This window comes from Canis lupus, chromosome 32 (assembly GCF_048164855.1).
Source record: "Canis lupus baileyi chromosome 32, mCanLup2.hap1, whole genome shotgun sequence".
NCBI classification, from domain to species: Eukaryota; Metazoa; Chordata; class Mammalia; order Carnivora; family Canidae; genus Canis; species Canis lupus.
Window position 1 is genome coordinate 3549362 of NC_132869.1, and position 20909 is coordinate 3570270.

Sequence of the window (20909 nt, forward strand, 5' to 3'; positions counted from 1 at the left end):
TGTCTTTCTTCCAGTGGATAGTCTTTCCTCCTTTGTCAAATATTAGTTGACCATACAGTTGAGGGTCCACTTCTGGGTTCTCTATTCTGTTCCATTGATCTATGTGTCTGTTTTTGTGCCAGTACCACACTGTCTTGATGACCACAGCTTTGTAGTACAACCTGAAATCTGGCATTGTGATGCCCCCAGCTATGGTTTTCATTTTTAATATTCCCCTGGCTATTCGGGGTATTTTCTGATTCCACACAAATCTTAAAATAATTTGTCTATCTCTCTGAAGAAAGTCCATAGTATTTTGATAGGGATTGCATTAAACCTGTAAATTGCCCGGGGTAACATTGACAATTTCACAATATTAATTCTTCCAATCCATGAGCATGGAATATTTTTCCATCTCTTTGTGTCTTCCTCAATTTCAGAAGTTTCTATAGGTTTTAGAGTATAGATCCTTTACTTCTTTGGTTAGGTTTATTCCTAGGTATCTTATGCTTTTGGGTGCAATTTTAAGTGGGATTGACTCCTTAATTTCTCGTTCTTCAGTCTCATTGTTAGTCTATAGAAATGATACTGACTTCTGGGCATTGATTTTGTATCCTCCTACACTTTTGAATTACTTTATGAGTTCTAGCAATCTTGGAGTGGAGTATTTTGGGTTTTCTATGTACAGCATCATGTCATCGGTGAAGAAGGAGAATTTGACTTCTTCTTTGCCAATTTGAATGCCTTTTATGTCTTTTTGTTGTCTGATTGCTGAAGCTAGGACTTCTAGTACTATGTTGAATAGCAGTGGTGAGAGTGGACATCCGTGTTTTGTTCCTGATCTTAGGGGAAAGGCTCCCATTGCTTCCCCATTGAGAATGATATTTGCTGTGGGCTTTTCGTAGATGGCTTTTAAGACGTTGAGGAATGTTCCCTCTATCCCTACACTCTGAAGAGTTTTGATCAGAAATGGATGCTGTATTTTGTCAAATGCTTTCTCTGCATCTATTGAAAGGATCACATGGTTCTTTTTTTTTCTCTTGCTGATATGATGAATCACATTGATTGTTTTACAAGTGTTGAACCAGTCTTACGCCCCGGGATAAATCCCACTTGGTCATGGTGAATAATCTTCTTAATGTACTGTTGTATCCTATTGGTAGTATCTTGTTGAGAATTTTTGCATCCATGTTCATCAGGGATACTGGTCTATAATTCTCCTTTTTGGTGGGGTCTTTGTCTGGTTTTGGAATTAAGGTGATGCTGGCCTCATAGAATGAGTTTGGAAGTACTCCATCTCTTTTCTATCTTTCCAAACAGCGTTAGTAGAATAGGTATGGTTTCTTCTTTAAACGTTTGATAGGATTCACCAGGGAAGCCATCTGGCCCTGGACTTTTGTGTCTTGGGAGGTTTTTGATGACTGCTTCAATTTCCTCCCTGGTTATTGGCTTGTTCAGGTTTTCTATTTCTTCCTGTTCCAGTTTTGGTAGTTTGTGGTTTTCCAGAAATGCGTCCATTTCTTCTAGATTGCCTAATTTATTGGCATATAGCTGTTCATAATATGTTTTTAAAATTGTATTTCCTTGGTGTTGGTAGTGATCTCTCCATTCTCATTAATGATTTTATTAATTTGAGTCTCCTCTCTCTTCTTTTTAATAAGGCTGGCTAATGTCTGTCTTTTTAATTCGTTCAAAGAACCAACTCCTGGTTTTGTTGATCTGTTCCACAGTTCCTCTGGTCTGCTCGAATTTTATTAACTCTCTTCTTCTGCTGGGTGTAGGATCTATTTGCTGTTTTTTCTCTAGCTCCTTTAGGTGTAAGGTTAGCTTTTGTATTTGAGTTCTTTCCAGTTTTTGGATGGATGCTTGTATTGTGAGCTTTTCCCCCCTCAGGACTGCTTTTGCTGTATCCCAAAGATTTTGAATGGTTGTATCTTCATTCCCATTAGTTTCCATGAATCTTTTTAATTCTTCTCTATTTTCCTGGTTGAGCCTTTCATCTTTTAGCAAGATGGTCCTTAACCTCCCCGTGTTTGAAGTCCTTCCAAACTTCTTGTTGTGATTTAGTTCTAATTTCAAGGCAGTATGGTCTGAGAATATGCAGGGGAAGATCCCAATATTTTGGTATTGGTTCAGACCCGATTTGTGACCCAGTATTTGGTCTATTCTGGAGAAAGTTCCATGTGCACTTGAGAAGAATGTGTATTCAGTTGAGTTTGGATGTAAAGTTCTATAGATTTCTGTGAAATCCATCTGGTCCAGTGTATCATTTAAAGCTCTCGTTTCTTTGGAGATGTTGTGCTTAGACGACCTATCGAGGGTAGAAAGAGCTAGATTGAAGTTACCAAGGATAAGTGTATTATTATCTAAGTATTTCTTCATTTTTGTTATTAATTGGTTTAAATATTTGGCAGCTCCCACATTCGGGGCATATATATTGAGGATTGCTAAGTCCTCTTGTTGGATAGATCCTTTAAGTATGACATAGTATCTATCCCTCTTCATCTCTCACTACAGTCTTCGGGGTAAATTTTAGTTTATCTGATATAGGGATGGCTACCCCTGCTTTCTTTTGAGGACCATTTGAATGGTAAATGGTTCTCCAACCTTTTATTTTCAGGTTGTAGGTGTCCTTCTGTCTAAAATGAGTCTCTTGTAGACAGCAATTCGATAGGTCCTGCTTTTTTATCCAGTCTGAAAACCTGCGCCTTTTTATGGGGTTATTAAGCCCGTTCACGTTCAGAGTTACTATTGAAAGATATGAGTTTAGTGTCATCATGATACCTATTCCGTGCCTGTTTTTGTGGATTGTTCCATTGGACTTCTTAAAGGGGGCATATTAAGAGTCCTCCTTAAAATTTCTTGCAGTTCTGGTTTGGAGGTCACATATTCTTTCCGTTCCTGCCTGTCTTGGAAGCTCTTCATCTCTCCTTCTATTCTGAATGAGAGCCTTGCTGGATGAAGTATTTTTGGCTGCATGTTTTTCTCTTTTAGGACCCTGAATATATCCTGCCAGCCCTTTCTGGCCTGCCAGCTCTCTGTGGAGAAGTATGCTGTTAATCTTATATTTCTCCCCATATAAGTTATGGATCTCGTCTCTTGCTGCTTTAAGGATCTTCTCTTTACCTTTGGAATTTGCAAGCTGCACTATTAAATGTCGAGGTGTTGAGTGGTTTTTATTGATTTTAGGGGGGATCTCTCTGTTTCCTGGATGTGAATGCCTGTTTCCCTTCCCAGATTAGGAAAGTTTTCAGCTACGATTTGTTCAAATACATATTCTGGACCTCTGTCCTTTTTGGCACCCTCAGGAACCCAAATTAAATGTAGATTTTTCTTCCTGAGGCTGTCACTTATTTCTCTTAATCTATCATCATGATCTTTTGTTTGTCTCTTTTTTCCTCAGTTTCCCTCTTTGCCATCAAAGACTCACGTGTTCTTCCACATCGTTAATCCTCGTCATTAGGACCTCTATTGTGGATTGCATCTCATTCAATTGATTTTTAATTTCAGCCTGATTAGATCTAAATTCCGCAGTCATGAAGTCTCTTGAGTCCTTTATGCTTTTTTTAGAGTCACCAGTAGCTTTGTAATAGTGCTTCTGAATTGGCTTTCTGACATTGAATTGTAATCCAGATTTTGTATATCTGTGGGAGAGAGGACTGTTTCTGATTCTTTCTTTTGAGGTGAGCTTTTCCTTCTAGTCATTTTGCTCACTGCAGAGTGGCCAAAAACAAGTTTTTTTGGAAAAGGAGAAAAAGAGAGAAGAGAAAGAAGGAAATAAAAAGAAAAGAAGAAAAAAACGATAAAAAAAGATAAAAGAAGAAAAGAAAAAAGAAAAAGGGGGGGGAAGCAAACAGAAATAAAACAACAACAACAACAACAAAACAAGGGGGTATATCTTCTGATTCTGTATACTGTAAGTCCCTCGACTTCCTCTGGAACTTTCCAGTGCTGCTTGCTCAATAATTTGCTTTTCCCCTGTCCCTCTAGTTGGTCTTCTGGGGCAGGGGCCTGCTGTTTTGATTTTCAGGTGTTAGCACTTGGGGGAGCTACTCAGCCCCCTGCCTGGTGCAGGGCTCAGTGAGTGATGTTTAAGCTGTTTATCTGGTGAGGCCACTTTGAGGCTCAGTGGGGGTTGTTTACCCAGTGAGGTCCCAGAAGGAACAACCCCAGTGGCGGGGTCAGCTCTGGAGTCCTAGAGTCAGCTCCCGCAGTAACTCCGGAGCTCTCAGTCTGCAGGGCCTGGAGGCTCCGGGGCGGGGCCGCTGATCTGCTCAGCTCGGGGCAGGAGCGTCCTTGCTGTCCTGGGCCCTCCCGGCCTCTGCCTGTCCCGGGGGAGGCCGGATCCTGGGCTGTGTCCCGGCGCTCAGCGCTCCGGGGCCTGCGCTGGTGGATTCGTGCTCCCGCCCCGCAGCCCCCTCCGCGGAGCCGCCCCCGAGCCCCCCGAGCTGCTCCCGCCCTGCAGCCCCCTCCGCGGAGCCGGCCCCGAGCACCCCCCCGAGCTGCTCCCCCCGCAGCCCCCTCCCCGGAGTCGCCCCCGAGGCCCCCCAGCTGCCCCCGCCCCGCAGCCCCCTCCCCGGAGCCGCCCCCGAGCCCCCCGAGCTGCTCCCGCCCCGCAGCCCCCTCTGCAGAGCCTCTTCCTCCGCCCTCCCCCCTCCGAGCTGCTCCGGGTCCCGCCGTGCGCGCTGCAGCCCTTAGGGAGCTCGGCGCATCTCCCGGGGCGCAGGTGTCTGTTAGTGTCCCCGGGAGCCCGAGGGCATCCCCGCCCTCCTGGGTCCTGCTCCACCTCCCCGCGAGCCCCTTTCCCCCGGGAAGGTCGGTGCAGCTCCTGCGTCTCCGGGACGGGGCTCTCCTGTCCTGGGGACACTCGCCCCGGCCTCAGCCTGGCTCCTCGCGGGCCCCTCCCCCTGGAGGCCTTTTGTTTCTTTATTTCTTTTTCCCCGTCTTCCTACCTTGATAGAAGCGCGAACTCTTCTCACTGTAGCGTTCCAGCTGTTCTCTCTTTAAATCTCAGGCCGAATTCGTAGATTTTCAGGACGAGTTGAAGGTTATCTAGGTAATTTGGTGGGGACAGGTGATTTGGGGACCCTACTCTTCCGCCGTCTTGCCCTTTTCTCTGATATTTCCAACTCATTTTCCCTCCTTTCCCCTTTAATCCCTTTCACTAATTTTTATATTCCCCATATAAATGAAATCATGTAATGTTTGTCCTTCTCTGATTGACTTACTTCACTCAGCATAATACCCTCCAGTTCCATCCACGTTGAAGCAAATGGTGGGTATTTGTCGTTTCTAATGGCTGAGGAATATTCCATTGTATGTATAGACCACATCTTCTTTATCCATCCATCTGTCAACCGACACCAAACTCCTTCCACAATTTGGCTATTGTGGACATTGCTGTTGTGCACATTGGGGTGCAGGTGTCTCTGTCTTTCCCTGTAACTTTGGGGTCAATCCCAAGTAGTGCAATTGCTGGGTCATAGAGCAGGTCTATTTTTAACTCTTTGAGGAACCTCCACACAGTTTTCCAGAGTGGCTGCTCCAGTTCACATTCCCACCAACAGTGCAAGAGGGTTCCCCTTTCTCCACATCTTCTCCAACATTTGTTGTTTCCTGTCTTGCTAATTTTCCCCATTCTCACTGGTGTGAGGTGGTATCTCATTGTGGTTTTGATTTGTATTTCCCTGATGGCCAGTGACGCAGAGCATTTTCTCATGTGCTTGTTGCCCATGTGTATGTTTTCTTTGATGAAATTTCTGTCCATGTTTTTGCCCTTTTCATGATTGGATTGTTTGTTTCTTGGGTGTTGAGTTACTAGTCCTTTATCTGATATGTCATTTGCAAATATCTTCTTCCATTCTGTGGATTGTCTTTTAGTTTTGTTGACTGTTTCTTTTGCAGTACAGAGGCTTTTTATCTTGATTAAGTCCCAATAGTTCATTTCTGCTTTTGTCTCCCTCGCCATCTTAGACGTATCTTGCAAGAAGTTACTGTGGCCAAGTTAAAAAAGGGTGTTGCCTGTTTTCTCCAGTAGGATTTTGATGGATTCTTGTCTCACATTTAGACCTTTCATCATTTTGAGTTTATCTTTGTGTATGGTGAAAGAGAGTGGTCTTGTTTCATTCTTCTGCACATGGCTGTCCAACTTTCCCAGCACCATTTATTGAAGAGACAGTCCTTTTTCCAGCAGATAGTCTTTCCTGCTTTGTTGAATATTAGTTAACCATAAAGGTCCACTTCTGGATTCTAGATTCTGTTCCATTGATCTATGTGTCTGTTTTTGTGCCAGTACCACACTGTCTTGATGACCACAGCTTTGTAGTACAACCTGAAATCTGGCATTGTGATGCCCTCGGCTCTGGTTTTCTTTTTCAATATTACCCTGGCTGTTTGGGGTCTTTTCTGATCCCACACAATCTTAAGATGATTTGTTCCAACTCTCTGACGAAAGTCCATGGTATTTTGATAGGGATTGCATTAAATGTGTAAATTGCCCTGGGTAGCATTGACATTTTCACAATATTAATTCTTCCAATCCATGAGCATGGAATACTTTTCCATCTGTCTGTGTCTTCTTCCATTTCTTTCACAAGTGTTCTGTAGTTTTTAGGGTATAGATCCTTTACCTCTTTGGTTAGGTTTATTCCTAGGTATCTTACACTTTTGGGTAAAATTGTAAATGGGATTAACTCCTTAATTTCTCTTTCTTCAGTCTCATTTTTCATGTATAGAAATACCACTGATTTCTGGGCATTGATTTTGTATACTGCCACGCTGCCAAATTGCTGTATGAGTTCTAGCAATCTTGGGGTGGAGTCTTTTGGGTTTTCTACGTAGAGTATCATGTCATCTACAAAAAGGGAGGGAATGACTCCTTCTTTGCCAATTTGAATGCCTTTTATTTCTTTTTGTTGTCTAATTGCTGAGGCTACAACTTCTAGTACTATGCTGAATAACAGTGGTGAAGGTGTCCTGTCTTGTTCCTGATCTTAGTGGAAACGTTCCCAGTGTTTCCCCATTGAGAAGGATATTATCCTGTGGGCTTTTTGTAGATGGCTTTTAAGATGCTGAGGAATGTTCCCTCTGTCCCTACATTCTGAAGAGCTTTGATCAGGAATGGATGCTGTATTTTGTCAAATGCTTTCTCTGCATCTCTTGAGAGGATCCTATGGTTCTTGTTTTTTCTCTTGCTGATATGATGAATCACATTGATTGTTTTACAGTGTTGAACCAGCCTTGTATGCCGGGGATAAATCCCACTTGGTCATGGTAAATAATCTTCTTAATATGCTGATGGATCCTGTTGACTCATATCTTGGTGAGAATTTTTGCATCCGAGTTCATCAGGGATATTGGTCTATATTTCTCCTTTTTCGTGGGGTTTTGTCTGGTTTTGGAATTAGGGTGATGCTGGCCTCAAAAACGAGTTTCTAAGTATTTTGTCTCTTTCTATCTTTCGGAACTGCTTTAGTAGAATAGGTATTGTTTCTTCCTTAAACGTTTGACAGCATTCTCCTGGGAAGCCATCTGGCCCTGGACTTTTGTGTCTTGGGAAGTGTTTAATGACTGCTTCAATCTCCTCCCTGGCTATTGGTCTGCTCAGGTTTTCTATTTCTTCCTGTTCTAGTTTTGGTAATTTGTGTTTTTTCCAGAAATGTGTCCATTTCTTCTAGATTGCCTAATTTATTGGTGTATAGCCACTCATGATATGTTTTTAAAATCGTTTTTATTTCTTTCGTATGGTTGTGATCTCTCCTTTTTAATTCGTGATTTTATTAATTAGAGTTTTTCTCTTTTGTTTTTAATAAGGCTCGCTTATGATTTATCTATGTTATTAATTCTTACAAAGAATCAATTTTTGGTTTTGTCGATCTGTTCTACAATTCTTCAGGTCTCTATTTCATTGAGTTCTGCTCGAATCTTTATTAACTCTATTTTTCTGCTGGGTGTAGATTTTATTTGCTGTTCTTTCTCCAGTTCCTTTTGGTGCAAGGTTAGCTTGAGTATTTGAGTTTTTTCCAATTTTTTGAGAGATGCTTTTATTGGGATGTATTTCCCTCTTAGGACTGCTTTTGCTGTATCCCAAAGATTTTGAATGGTTGTATCTTCATTCTCATTAGAGTCCATGAAACTTTTAAATTCTTTTCTAATTTCCTATTTGACCCATTCATCTTTTAGCAGGATGCTCTTTAACCTACATGTGTTTGAGTTTCTTTCAAATTTGTTCTCTGATTGAGTTCATTTTTCACAGCACTATAGTCTGAAAATATGCAGAGGGCAATATCAATCTTTTGGTATTGGTTAAGACCTGATTTGTGATCCAGTATGTGGTCTATTCTGGAGAAAGTTCCATGTGCACTTGAGGAGAATGTGTATTCAGTTGCATTTGGATGTAAACTTCTGTAAATATCTGTGATATCCATCTGGTCCAGTGTATCATTTAAAGCTCTTTTTTCTTTGGTGATGTTGTGCTTAGAAGATATGTCATTTGCAGAAAGTGCAGTGTTGAAGTCTCCTACTATTATTGTATTATTATCTAAATATGTCTTTACTTTTGTTATTAATTGATTGGTATACTTGGTAACTCCCACATTAGGGGCATAAATATTCATGATTGTTAGGTCTTCTTGTTGAATAGACCCTTTAAATATGATATAGTGTCCCTCTTCGTCTCTTACTACAGTCTTTGGGATAAACATTAATTTATCTGACATGAGGATGGCTACCCCAGCTTCCTTTTGAGGACCATTTGAATGGTAAATTGTTTTCCAACCTTTCATTTTAAGGCTGGAGGTGTCCTTAGGTCTAAAATTAGTCTTTGTAGACAGCAAATAGATGGGTCTTGCTTCATTATCCAGTCCAAAACCCTGCATCTTTTGATGGGATCATTAAGTCCATTCATGTTCAGAGTTACTGTTGAAAGATATGAATTTAGTGTCATCATAATATCTATTCAGTCCCTGTTTTAGTGGATTATTTCTTTGGCCTTCCTCTTTCTTTTTTTTTAAATTTTTTTTATTTATGATAGTCACACACAGAGAGAGAGACAGAGAGAGGCAGAGACATAGGCAGAGGGAGAAGCAGGCTCCATGCACCGGGAGCCCGACGTGGGATTCGATCCCGGATCTCCAGGATCACACCCTGGGCCAAAGGCAGGCGCCAAACCGCTGCGCCACCCAGGGATCCCAACTTCCTCTTTCTTTTACAGAGTACCCCTTAATATTTTTTGCAGAGCTGGCTTGGTGGTCACATATTCTTTCAGTTTATGCCTATCTTGGAAGGTCTTTATCTCTCCTTCTATTCTGAATGAGAGCCTTGCTGGATATAGCATCCTTGGCTGCATGTTCTCATTTGAACCATGAATATATCCTGCCAGCCCTTTCTGGCCTGCCAGGTCTCTGTGGAGAGGTCTGTGGTTAATCTGATATTTCTCCCCATATAAGTTAGGGATGTCTTGTTTCTTGCTGCTTAACGTTTTCTCCTTAATTTTGGAATTTGCATGTTTCACTATTAAATTTCAAGGTGTTCAATGGTTTTTATTGATTTTAGGGGGGGTGGATCTCTCTATTTCCTGTATCTATCTGAATGCCTGTTTTTCTCCCCAAATTAGGGAAGTTCTCAGCTATGATTTGTTCAAATATGCTTTCTAAGCCTCTGTCTCTCTCGGCGCTCTCTGAAACCCCATTGAACGTATATTTTTCCTTCTGAGGCTCTCATTTATTTCCCATAACCTTTCCTCATGGTCTTTTAATTGTTTTTTTTTTCTGTTTTTTCCTCAGCTCCCTTCCTTACCATCAACTTGTATTCTATGTCACTCTTTTTTTCTACCTCATTAACCTTCGTCGTTAGGACCTCCAGTTTGAATTGCATCTCATTTAATTGATTTTTAATTTTGGCCTGATTAGATCTAAATTCTGCAGTCATGAGGCCTCTTGAATCCTTTATGCTTTTTTCCAGAGCCCCAGTAGCTTTATAATTGTGCTTCTGAATTGGCTCTCTGACATTGAATTGTAGTCCAAATTCTGTAACTCTGTGGCAGAGAGTACTGTTTCTGATTCTTTCTTTTGTGGTGAGTTCTTTCTTTTAGTCATTTTGCTCAGTGCAGAGTGGCTGTATGAGTGGGCTGAGTCAAGAATATCAAGCACTATACAAGTAAATTTCTCCCTAGATGATTCTGGCGAGGTCAGAGACCAGAAATTGAAAACAAAGATCAGAACGAAATAAAACAAAAGGACCACTAAAATGAAAAACAAAATTTAAAACAAAGTAGTAAATAATAAAAGGCCAAGAATCCCAAAGAAGAGGAAAAAAAGGAAAAAGAAGAGAAAAAAGCAAATGTAAAGAGAAAAGAAAAAAAGAAAAAAGAAAAAAGAAGAGGAAAGGGAGGGTCCTGGGAGATGGTGGTGGTGACGAAGTTGTAGCGGAGGGAGATTGTAGTCTACCTGAGTGGCCCTAGAGGGTGATCCTCTTGGTTCTGAGTATATTAAGTTCTCTGTATGTTAGAATATGCTCAATCCCAAATTTATATAAACTAGTGATATTTGTAGATGGCCCCAACATTGACCACCAAAACATAAATGAGATAAAAGAGGGGGGCAGAATGGGAATGAAGAGAGAAAATAATCTCACAGAATGAACCAGCACGGTATTCCACTTGGTTCTGGGTGCATGCGGGTCATGTTTTAGAAGGTATTAACTTCTGCCATTGTAGAACAAAATGAGGCAGAGAAACAAAAAACGTAAAGCAAAAAAACATATCTTGTATATGTCCCAAAATTTAGCTGTGTATGTTGAAGGAAATTTAGAAGTGGAAAATATATCTAAGACCTGTGATGGTAGAAATATGAAAGTCAAAGACGGAGAAACTTAAAAATGAACAGTGTTAAAATACTGTAGTTAAAGAGGGAAAAGAGAAAAATTTGGAAATTTACAGTCTGTTATTAAAAGGAGTTGTACTGGCAAAAGGAAGAAAAAAAGAAACCGGAGGGGTACTCTCTGGTTCTATATACTGTAAATCCCTTGACTTCCCCTGGAGCTTTCTAGCGCTGCTTGAATTTGCTCTTCCTTGTCCTTCTAGCTGGTCTTCTGGGGGAGGGGCCTGCTGTGCTAATTCCCAGGTGCGTGTACCTGGGGAGCTGCCCCGTCCCCTGCTGGGTGCTGGACTCAGTGGGAGCTGTTTACCCGATGAGGCCTCTTTCCCCTGGCGGCCCCGCCCCTCCCAGGAACCCAGCGACATCAGGAGAAACAGCAACACTGGCGGAGGCCAGTTCTCCAGCTCTGTGTCAGCTTCCCCAGTAACCACCTGCAGCTCTCAGTTTGCACTGGCCTAGATGCTCCGGGGGGGGGGGGGGGGCACCCGGCGGCAGAAGAGTCCTCACCGTCCTGAGCCCTCTCTGCCTCCGCCTGGGGCGGCCCGAGGCAGGAAATTCCTTGCTGTTCTGTGCCTTCCCTGCCTCCGCCCGTCCCAGGGGAGCGCAGGATCCTGGGCTGTGTCCCCCGGAGCCCTGGGATCTGGGGTCTGTGCTGCTGGAATCCTGCTCCTGGGGCCGCGGCTCCGAAGGCAGCAGGGCGCAGCCCCCTCCATCTGGAGCCCCGCCTGACCGACCGGCTTCTCCCCGAGGCCTCGCCAGGTGCAGGCTCCAGCCCTTTACTGAGCTCGCCCCACTGTGTGGCGGGCGCTCTCCCCTGGCGCACTTCCTCTGTTAGAGATTCCGGGAAACTGGAGGCTCCCCTGCCCATCCTGTGCTTCTGCCCGAATTCCCTGCTGAGCGCCTCTCTGGAAAGAATCCCATGTAGATTTTTTAAAGTTCCTGCATCTCTGGGGCAGGGCTCTCCTGTTCTGGAGTCTCTCTCTGCCCCTCTTAGCTGAGTACCACACGGGGCCCCTCCCCTCCTTGATTCTTTTTTATTTTATTTTTTTCCGCCTTCCTACCTTGTTAGAAGCGAAAATCCTTCTCTCTTCAGCGTTCTTGGCCTTTATCTCTTTAAATCTCAGGTAGGATTAATATATTTTCAGGATGATTTGACAGTTATCCTGGTAAGTTGGTGGGGCCAGGTGAGGTGAGGACCCTTGCTCCTCCTTCTTGCCGATGGCCTTAATACAAAATTCTGAGTCTCATTTCTCTGCCTTGCTTCTGAAGCAGAAATTAAATCTTTTCCTGGGTTCTCCTCCCTAAATATTTCCTCTAGAGTAATTGGCAGGAAGATTCTCCAATGAGTACAGACTGTTCTGTTGGCTATGCTGTAGCCATTCTTCTGCTTTAGGGACATGGGCCACTGTGGCACATAGTTCTCTGCTTGAGTCATTGCCTGCTTTTCCCAAATGACTGGTAGCCAGTTACCCACACATTGCTGTCTGAACCTCTGCAAGCCTGCCTTGGACTGTCCGCCTTGGCTTGCTTTAGCTGCTCCTCACAGCCTCTTCTGTGAAGGTATTCCCACAGAAGAGATCTGGGCTCTAGTATCACAGCTATTGTCTTCATATCACAACTCTATCATTTCCAGAAAGCAAGTGACATGCAAGGATCTGGGGAGACAGGGGTGGGAAAAAGGTAGAGAGTCTATGTTGGAGGGTGGTCATGTATACCCTCACTCTGTACCTGGGATTGAGAACTTGCTTGCTCAGTCTTGCCTACTTTGCTGATATCTTTTGCTTTTATGACTTTATCTCAGATGCATTAAGTTGCCCTCCTTTGGACGTCTTAAACTCATCAGACAGTTCTGTATATGTTGATGGTAGAAATTTCTATATGAAAGGAACTCTAGATTACTTTCAAATTAAGCAAGTGGCTGGGTTTCTGCCTCAGTGTTCTTAAATATTCTTTGACAGAAGGCTCTTCTGTCCTGAACACAGAAGACTCAAGAAGGTCATGTGGCTTCCCCAGGCTCATATATAGTAACAGGATGTTAATTCATTAAGAAATTAAAATTAATTATTACAAATCTGTTAACTAGAAAACAAATACAGGAGTGGGAGAGAGCTGCTAGGTAAAATTTGAATTAGTAAAATTTGGAGCAACAGCAACTTAGAACTCATAGGAATTATTTCAGTTCCTAATATTAAGGCTGAGACTTAGCCAATCAACAGAACTCAAATGAGTAGTTATGGAGTCTCTAGTTAATTGAAAACATGGTTATAATATTTCACACCTTCTCTTGTTAAGAGGTGGAGTCTATTTTTCAACCTGAAATCTGGCCTGGTCTCTTGCCTTGTCTTGACCAGTGGAATGTGGTAAAGATGATATTGCCTGAATTCCAGAACTAAGACATAGTTTGCTTTGCATCTTCTGCCTTCATTATCCTACAGTGTTCTTACTACTCTGTAAAGAATTCAGCAAGACTACTGAATGATAAAAAACCCCTTGGAGGAAAAGGCCCAGACCATAGCCACCATTAAAGCCCTGGACATGTTAAAGAGGCCTTCATAAACCCTCCATCTCCAAACTGCCAATTAACTGATGCCTTATGAGAAAACCCAGGTGAGACTAGCATGAGACCTGCCCAGCTGAGCTCAGTCCTAAATGCAGACTCAGGAGCAAGTAAAATGCTGTTGCTTTAAGCTACTTTGTTATACAGCAATAGGTAACTGAAACAGAGTGCTCTATATGATTATGGTTTATCAATGGCCACATCACTGACTCTCTGCATACTTTTGATGTAAAAATATACGATGTAACTGGGGGAGATTTTCTGTTTCGTTGATGTTTCTTTTTGCATGAGATATTAAACCATTAGTGATTTGCCTCATCTCATCTCAGCTCCATCTCATCTCAGCTCCACTATCATGTGGGTTCATCCCCTTGCATTGCTGTTATAGCACCCTCTTCATCTCTCCACATCACACACATAATAAAGAACTAGCTAACTGTTGATGGAACATCTGCATATCTTATTACCTCTACTTTAGTTATCCTGTTTAATGATACACAGATGACAGCGCCATACTGGAGCCCTGCATTACATCCACTTTTGCTCCCTTGCTTCCTTCCTATGGAGACTATAAGCATTATTTTCACTTGTTTGAAGGTATGTATTTTCATTCTTATGAGGTTTTTCCTCTCATGAATCAGAAAATCAAATAGATAATTTCCACAAAAATCTCTAGTCTCCTCTCCTTCCCCCCTCAAGTGGCCTATTACTAACTTTTCCCTTTGGTTGCTGTGACCAAATTTCTGGGGTTCTAGGATAAAACTCCCTTGGCAAAATGTAGTACAGTGGCAATTCCAGGTCTCTACAGCAGTGCTCAAGTAACTTTCCAGTGCTGCTATAGCTGTGCTTCCTGCTTGGAGGCATTACATATGAGTTTTTATGCCAGCTGCTGATAACATTTCAAAGAAAGAGCTCTGCATTCTGTGGTCATCTAAGTCCAGGATCATTTTGACATGAGCTCAGGTGAGTTAGATAGGTGGACATAATTTTTGATGCAGATGAGAGCTTCAAGTAGAAACACATAGAGCAGTGAGAAGGGAGATCTAGTCAACTAGAAGAAATGAATGAGTTCTCTTATTCAACAGGGAGAGTATGGCAGATAAACTCACACCCAAACTAGAGAAGACAGTAAGATGATGGACTCAAATCATGACTTCCTGACCTGTATTGGAGGAGTCATTCTAGTGACATTTGCAGATGTGTCTTGAGTGTTGTTCCCAGATGAAGAATATAGTAGGAGCAGAACATCTGATCCAAGGGGAGTAAAGTGAGAAGAATGTTGGACAATGCTGAAGAAAGTAGCTTGGATATATTATGATTTCCTGAGCCACACACTGGATGTCCAGGTTGGACCATCCCAGCAACAGAAGTAGGAATAACCTGGCTTGTCTAGAAACCAAGACTCAACCATGTTAATTCTGGATTGGCCATGGGCTTGTCCTTGGCTTCAGTAATGCTATTTATCCTCTCTGTACCTTGGCTTTCCTAACTCTAAAATAGAGGGATTTTACAATCACTAGCAGTTTCACTCAGATCCCAGCAGCAACAGTCTTCTACAGTGCTTGCTGCATTGTAGGAACAATCCCTTTGACAGCATGCAGCTCCACTGCCCATTCATGTACATCTTTTTACTCTTCTGAGCTCTCTCTACATATCTCTGGAGGAGCCAACTACTGGAGAAATCTGTATGGTGATGATATTGAGATGTTTCTCTGTGAATTTTATTGTTTTCCAGTAATTCTAATTTCAGCTCAACCTTGTGAGTAATTTGAGTGAGACTCAGGTTATGAAGTAGAGGTTACAAGTCTTTGTTTTTGTTTTTGTTTTTACAAGTGTTTGATCTACTTTAAAAGTACTCCAGAATTGTCATCATTGCTTGAATGGGAGGTGAGCCCACATTGTTTATCATTTGTTTACTATCTGTGCAGACCAGCACAAGGATAATCAAACCTGAGGAGAGAAGAGGGTCAGGTGGTCACTAGATGGTCTCTGAACTGTCTCTGGTTTCTTACATTCTAGGCTTATGGTGGAGGTGTGGGCAGCGGTCAATGCTGTGTGTTGAACAGCTGTGAGACTCAGGACAGTACAAAGGCACCCTGGTATTTAGTTGTTGATCACCACTGATCACCTGTTCTCCTTTAGCAAAAAGGAGTTAGGGGGACAGTTTCACTCCCCTTAATGGAAAAGATCAGATTTAAACTACTATTCTGCCCTTGTTTAAAAGTGGAGACTGATACCAAGTATCAGTAGAGACCTCAAGTTTTCAGTTAGGCAGAAAGTGAAAGACTGGCTAGAAAGCAGTGCCACCAACGAATGTTTTCCATTTTTTTCCACAACTATCCTGTTTTCCAACTTTTTACCAACACAAGGAGTTATCTACTTTTTAAATCTTAGTTAATCTGATCCATTAAAAGTATCATCCATTTTTAGGGGAAGATAAAATAAAGGTTGATTTGAAAGCATGGGTGGATTAACTGTCAGCTTCTAGGAGGGTAATTTGGAGTCAGTCGTTTGCTGGGATAAATTGCATCAGTGGGGAGGTTACTGGTGATAATCCCCGTGAAAAGAAACTAACTGCTTCCAAGCTGTGTTGCTTTTTATTAATGTGAGTATGATTTACAACATCATAAAAAAGGTCTAAAAAAGACTTTTAAAAAATTAGTTTCAGAGATAGAATTTAGTCATTCATCAGTTGTGTACAATACCCAGTTTTGATTATATCAAGGGCCCTCCTTAATGGCCATCAACCAGTTACCTCATCCCCACACCTATCTCCCCTCCAGCAATCCTCAGTTTGTTTCTTAGAGTTCAGCATCTCTTATGGTTTGCCTATATATCTGCTTGCATCTTATTTTATTTTTCCTCCCCTTTCCCTATGTTTTCTGTTTTGTTTCTTAAATTCCACATTTGAGTGAAATCATCTGGCACTTGTCTTTCTCTGACTGACTTATTTCCCTTAGCATAATATCCTGTAGTTTCATCTGTGTCATTGCAAATGGAAATATTTCATTTTTTATTGATGGCTGAATGACATTGCATTGTATGTATACACTACATCTTTATCCATTCATCTGTTGATGGACAACTGGGCTCTTGCATCGTTCAGCTATTGTGGACATTGCTGCTATCAACATTGGGTTGCATGTGCCTCTTTGAATCATTGTTTGTATCCTTTGGATAAATACCTGGTAGTGCGATTCCTGAGCCCTTGGGTAGCTCTATTTTTAACTAGAAAAGACATTGTAAACACATATTTAGAAACCTTTATGTAGAGCAACAGAGAATTAGATAGTGGTCTTTGTTAGAGCAGTAGTAGAACACTATGGTTGTTAGTGTTTCTTGTTTTGTCACCACACTGTAAGGAAAATTTGTCTTCACCCCATATATGTAAAGCAAGGGTATCAAAAAGGACTTCACAGAGTAAGGAGTTGTGCAGAGTGGGCTGTTGAAGAAAGGGAAGAACTGGAGAGATGTGATGAAGGCCTGGGCACTGCAAGCTGAGTGAAGAATGTGGAAGGAGGCCATGGGCTGGAATATTAAGTGTGTGTGTGAGGGAAGGGTGAATACCATTTGAGTGCCTGTCCGGGGAAGAGGAGGTGGTTTAGCTAAGAGTGGGAGAGAAAGAAAGGAGTATGGTAACACAGTGAATATCTTGGGTGCAAGATCTGAGATTGCTATAATTTGGAAGATACATTATGAAGGTATCTTTGGAAGGTTTAAATCCCAGAGATACAAGTTGTATAATTTCTCAGATCCACATATATTGACATTTTTGTTAAAGCTCAATTGCAGGTTTACTGCAAAAATGAAAGATGGTTGGTGAGAGCTTACAAAGTGAAAAGCAAAAGATCCCTTTTCCTGCATAGCTTCCTACTCGTTAGAGGTAATTATTATTAACTTTTATTTTGCCTATCAATCTAGGCATTGTCTATCCATTTTAATCTGATTTTATGTATGTAACTTATTGATATAAATTTTAAAAAGCCAGACAGGATAAGATGAATGCCAGATAATGCCCCCTTTCCTCTATCTCTCCTGCCTATGTACATTTAGGTCAACTTTAGCAAATTAGGCGGTTACATAGTATTCCATAGATGGGGTCTGATAGACATTATTCAACTAGTCCCCTGCTTCTACACATTGAAGTTATTGTCAGGTTTTTACTCTTGTAAATGGGATTGCAGGCTTTTACTCTTAAAAGCAACAATGCTTCAGTAAACATCTCTGTATCTTTTTAAAATTGAGATGTAATTGGCCTAGTCTATCAATTCAGGTGTGGGACATAATGAATCAATACTTGTCTACACTGCAAAATGATCATCACAATAAGAACTTTCTCAAGATTTACTCTCTTGGTACCTTTCAAATAGGTAATACATGACCAACGGCTGTAGCCACCATGCCATGCATTACATCCTCATGACTTAGTTATTTTATAACTGTATCTTTTGACCCTCACCACCCATTTCATCCACCCTTCCCACTCTCCTACCACTCTTCTTTGTTCACTTTCTTCCTGTGTGCATGTGCACGTGCACATGCATGCACATACACCTACACGCACACACACACACACACACACACACACACACACACATCCAGATATCCTTTCCAAGGAGTAGAGTAGCTGAATCAAAGAACATGAGCATTTACAATTTTGGAAGGTATCACCAACTTGGCTCATGTTTTATCAGTTTACTTTCACACTACCAGTTATGAGACTATATGTTTCCCCATTTCCTCTCAGACCCTGAATTTTGTCAAGTGTTTAAATCCCTGCCAATGTTGTAAGAAAAACAAGTGTCTTGCTATTTCAGTATGCATTTATTTAATACAGAATGAGGTCAAGTATTTTCATACATAAGTCAAGAGAGCCATGGGTAATTTTCACTCTTTTTCTTTCTCTTCTACATGGCATTTTAAAAAATGACTTATCATCGCCATTCTGGTCTCTCATTCCTTCTTCTCTTTGTTCCTCTGCAGAATCCCCTCCACAGAACCCATAACTGCGTCACTGTCTCTAGCATCTATCCTCCTTCTATGGGATGGTGAATGCCATGCTCTGGCAACCACTACACCTCCCTTTCCTTCCTTCCTCTAAAAGAACTCATCTTGTCTTGCTAATTTATAGCTATGGTAAATTTACATATCAGGTCTTCAAAGAAAAGTGTTTATAAAGATTTTCATAGAATTTGCCAATGTGGTCATGGTTATGGACAGATTCTACTGTGATATGTCCAAAATATGAAATGTACTGTCACTGCATTAGTTCATGCAGTTAAGTAATTTCTGAAAGCCTATTAATTTGTAGTCATATATGAGAAATGACTATGAAGCAATGACAGAAAAAATACGACAGAACTACCAATCTAAGTAAAAGGATCCTTATTCTTTGCTTTGCATTTTGGTGATAAAATACATGACAAAGATACCTGAATTGCTTTGTGATCAAAATGATCTCCAAGAGCACACAGCAGCCTTGGTCTAGTTTTCTGACACTGATTGAATTGCCCAAGATTAAGATCAGTGCCATTTCTCCTAAGTCAGTTTCTCCTTACTCTCCTCTTTCAGGTGGCATGAGAGGTATCCCTGCTGACAGAGGCAATGGATGAAGGCAATCACTCTGTGGTGTTGGAGTTTGTGTTCCTGGGACTCTCCACCTCCCGGGAGATCCAGCTCCTTCTCTTCCTCTTTTCCTGTGTGTACTATATGGCCAGCCTGATGGGAAACCTCCTCATTGTGCTAACTGTGACCTCTGACCCTCGTTTACAATCCCCCATGTACTTACTACTGGCCAACCTTTCCATCATTGACTTGATGTTTTGCTCTTCCACAGCTCTCAAGATGATTTATGATCTTTTAAGAGAGTGCAAAACCATCTCTTTTGGGAGCTTTGTAGCTCATATCTTCTTTATCCATGCAGTTAGGAGCCCTGAGATGGTGCTGCTCATCGCCATGGCCTTTTTTTTTTTTTTTAATTTTTATTTATTTATGATAGCCACAGAGAGAGAGAGAGGGGCAGAGACACAGGCAGAGGGAGAAGCAGGCTCCATGCACCGGGGGCCCGACGTGGGATTCGATCCCGGGTCTCCAGGATCGCGCCCTGGGCCGAAGGCAGGCGCCAAACCGCTGCGCCACCCAGGGATCCCTCATCGCCATGGCCTTTGACAGATATGTTGCCATATGTAAGCCTTTGCACTACCTGACGATCATGACCCTGAGGAAGTGCATTTTATTTCTAGTCGCTTCCTGGATTATTGGCCTTATTCATTCAGTGACTCAACTGGCTTTTGTTGTGGACTTGTCCTTCTGTGGGCCTAATGATTTAGATAGCTTTTTCTGTGACTTTCCTTGGTTTATCAAACTTGCTTGCACATACACAAGCACATTGGGATTCATGGTTACTGGCTTTATTTCTGTGGCCTCCTTTTTCATTCTAATCATCTCTTACACCTTTATTTTGGTGACTATTCAGAAAAAGTCTTTGGGAAGTAGGTCCAAGGCCCTCTCCACTTTGTCAGCTCATGTCACTGTGGTTGTTTTGTTCTTTGGGCCATTAATCTTCTTCTATGTGTGGCCCTTCCCCACATCACATCTGGATGAATTCCTTGCCGTCTTTGATGCAGTTCTCACTCCTTTTCTGAGTCTGGTCATCTACGCTTTTAGGAATAAGGAGATGAAGGTGGCAATGAGGAGACTGTGTTCTCAGTTGGTGAAATAGAGTAATGTCTCTTAAATATGCAGGGTATTGCACTGTGATGTCATTTTCAGGACTCTGCTTATGCAGGAGACTTCTAGGTCATGGTTTCCTTTCTTTCATTTTTTTCAGAGAGAGAGAGAGAGAATGGGTGGGAGGAGGGGCTGAAGGAGAGGAGGAAGCAAACTTCTTGCTAAGCAGAGAGCCTGGATGCAGGCCTGGAACCAGGACCCCAGGATCATGCATGACCTGAGCCAGAGTCATATGCTTAACCAACTGAGCCACCCACGAGACCTGGTCATGATTTTCTTATCTCACCAGTGGCCTTACCTTGATATGGTGCCAAATAGAATTAGTATAAATGTGAAACAAGCTCTTTTGAAAGGCAATATGTGGCTCACTCTTCATTTTCTATTTTCTCAATATTAAATAGACTCTCTTCCTTTAAAGATAAATATTTTTACTTTATCTGATTTGTCTTACTATATAGCTGATTTGTTTTCTATCTTTTAGCTCAATATGTGTTAGCTTCCCTCATTGTTTTATTGCTAATCTAGCTTTTTCAGGGTCTGGTAAGGAGACAGTAACCATACCAGTTAATCTAAAGGAAAAGTTTGCTGTAAAGAATGGTTTGTTAAGTAAAAGTTGGTAATTATTTTTTGAAAAAAGATGAACTGTGAAGTATCACAGACATAGCATTTGTAGGAAGCAGCTCTCACCCCTTGCAATGGAAAATGAAGGGAAGAAGGTAGAATTACTAAAACTTAAAAAGCTGAACATCTTAGAGGAAGGACCTGTGGAG

General features: G+C 41.8%; 1 protein-coding gene across 1 annotated transcript; it reads left to right on the forward strand.

The window, feature by feature from the left end:
* Positions 1–19014: 19014 nt before the first annotated feature.
* LOC140622718 (olfactory receptor 4F6-like) lies at positions 19015–20131 on the forward strand. The gene is made up of 2 exons (XM_072808386.1): positions 19015–19350; positions 19553–20131. The coding sequence occupies exons 1-2, from the start codon at positions 19015–19017 to the stop codon at positions 20129–20131; spliced, it is 915 nt and encodes a 304-aa protein (XP_072664487.1).
* The last annotated feature ends 778 nt before the right edge of the window (positions 20132–20909 follow it).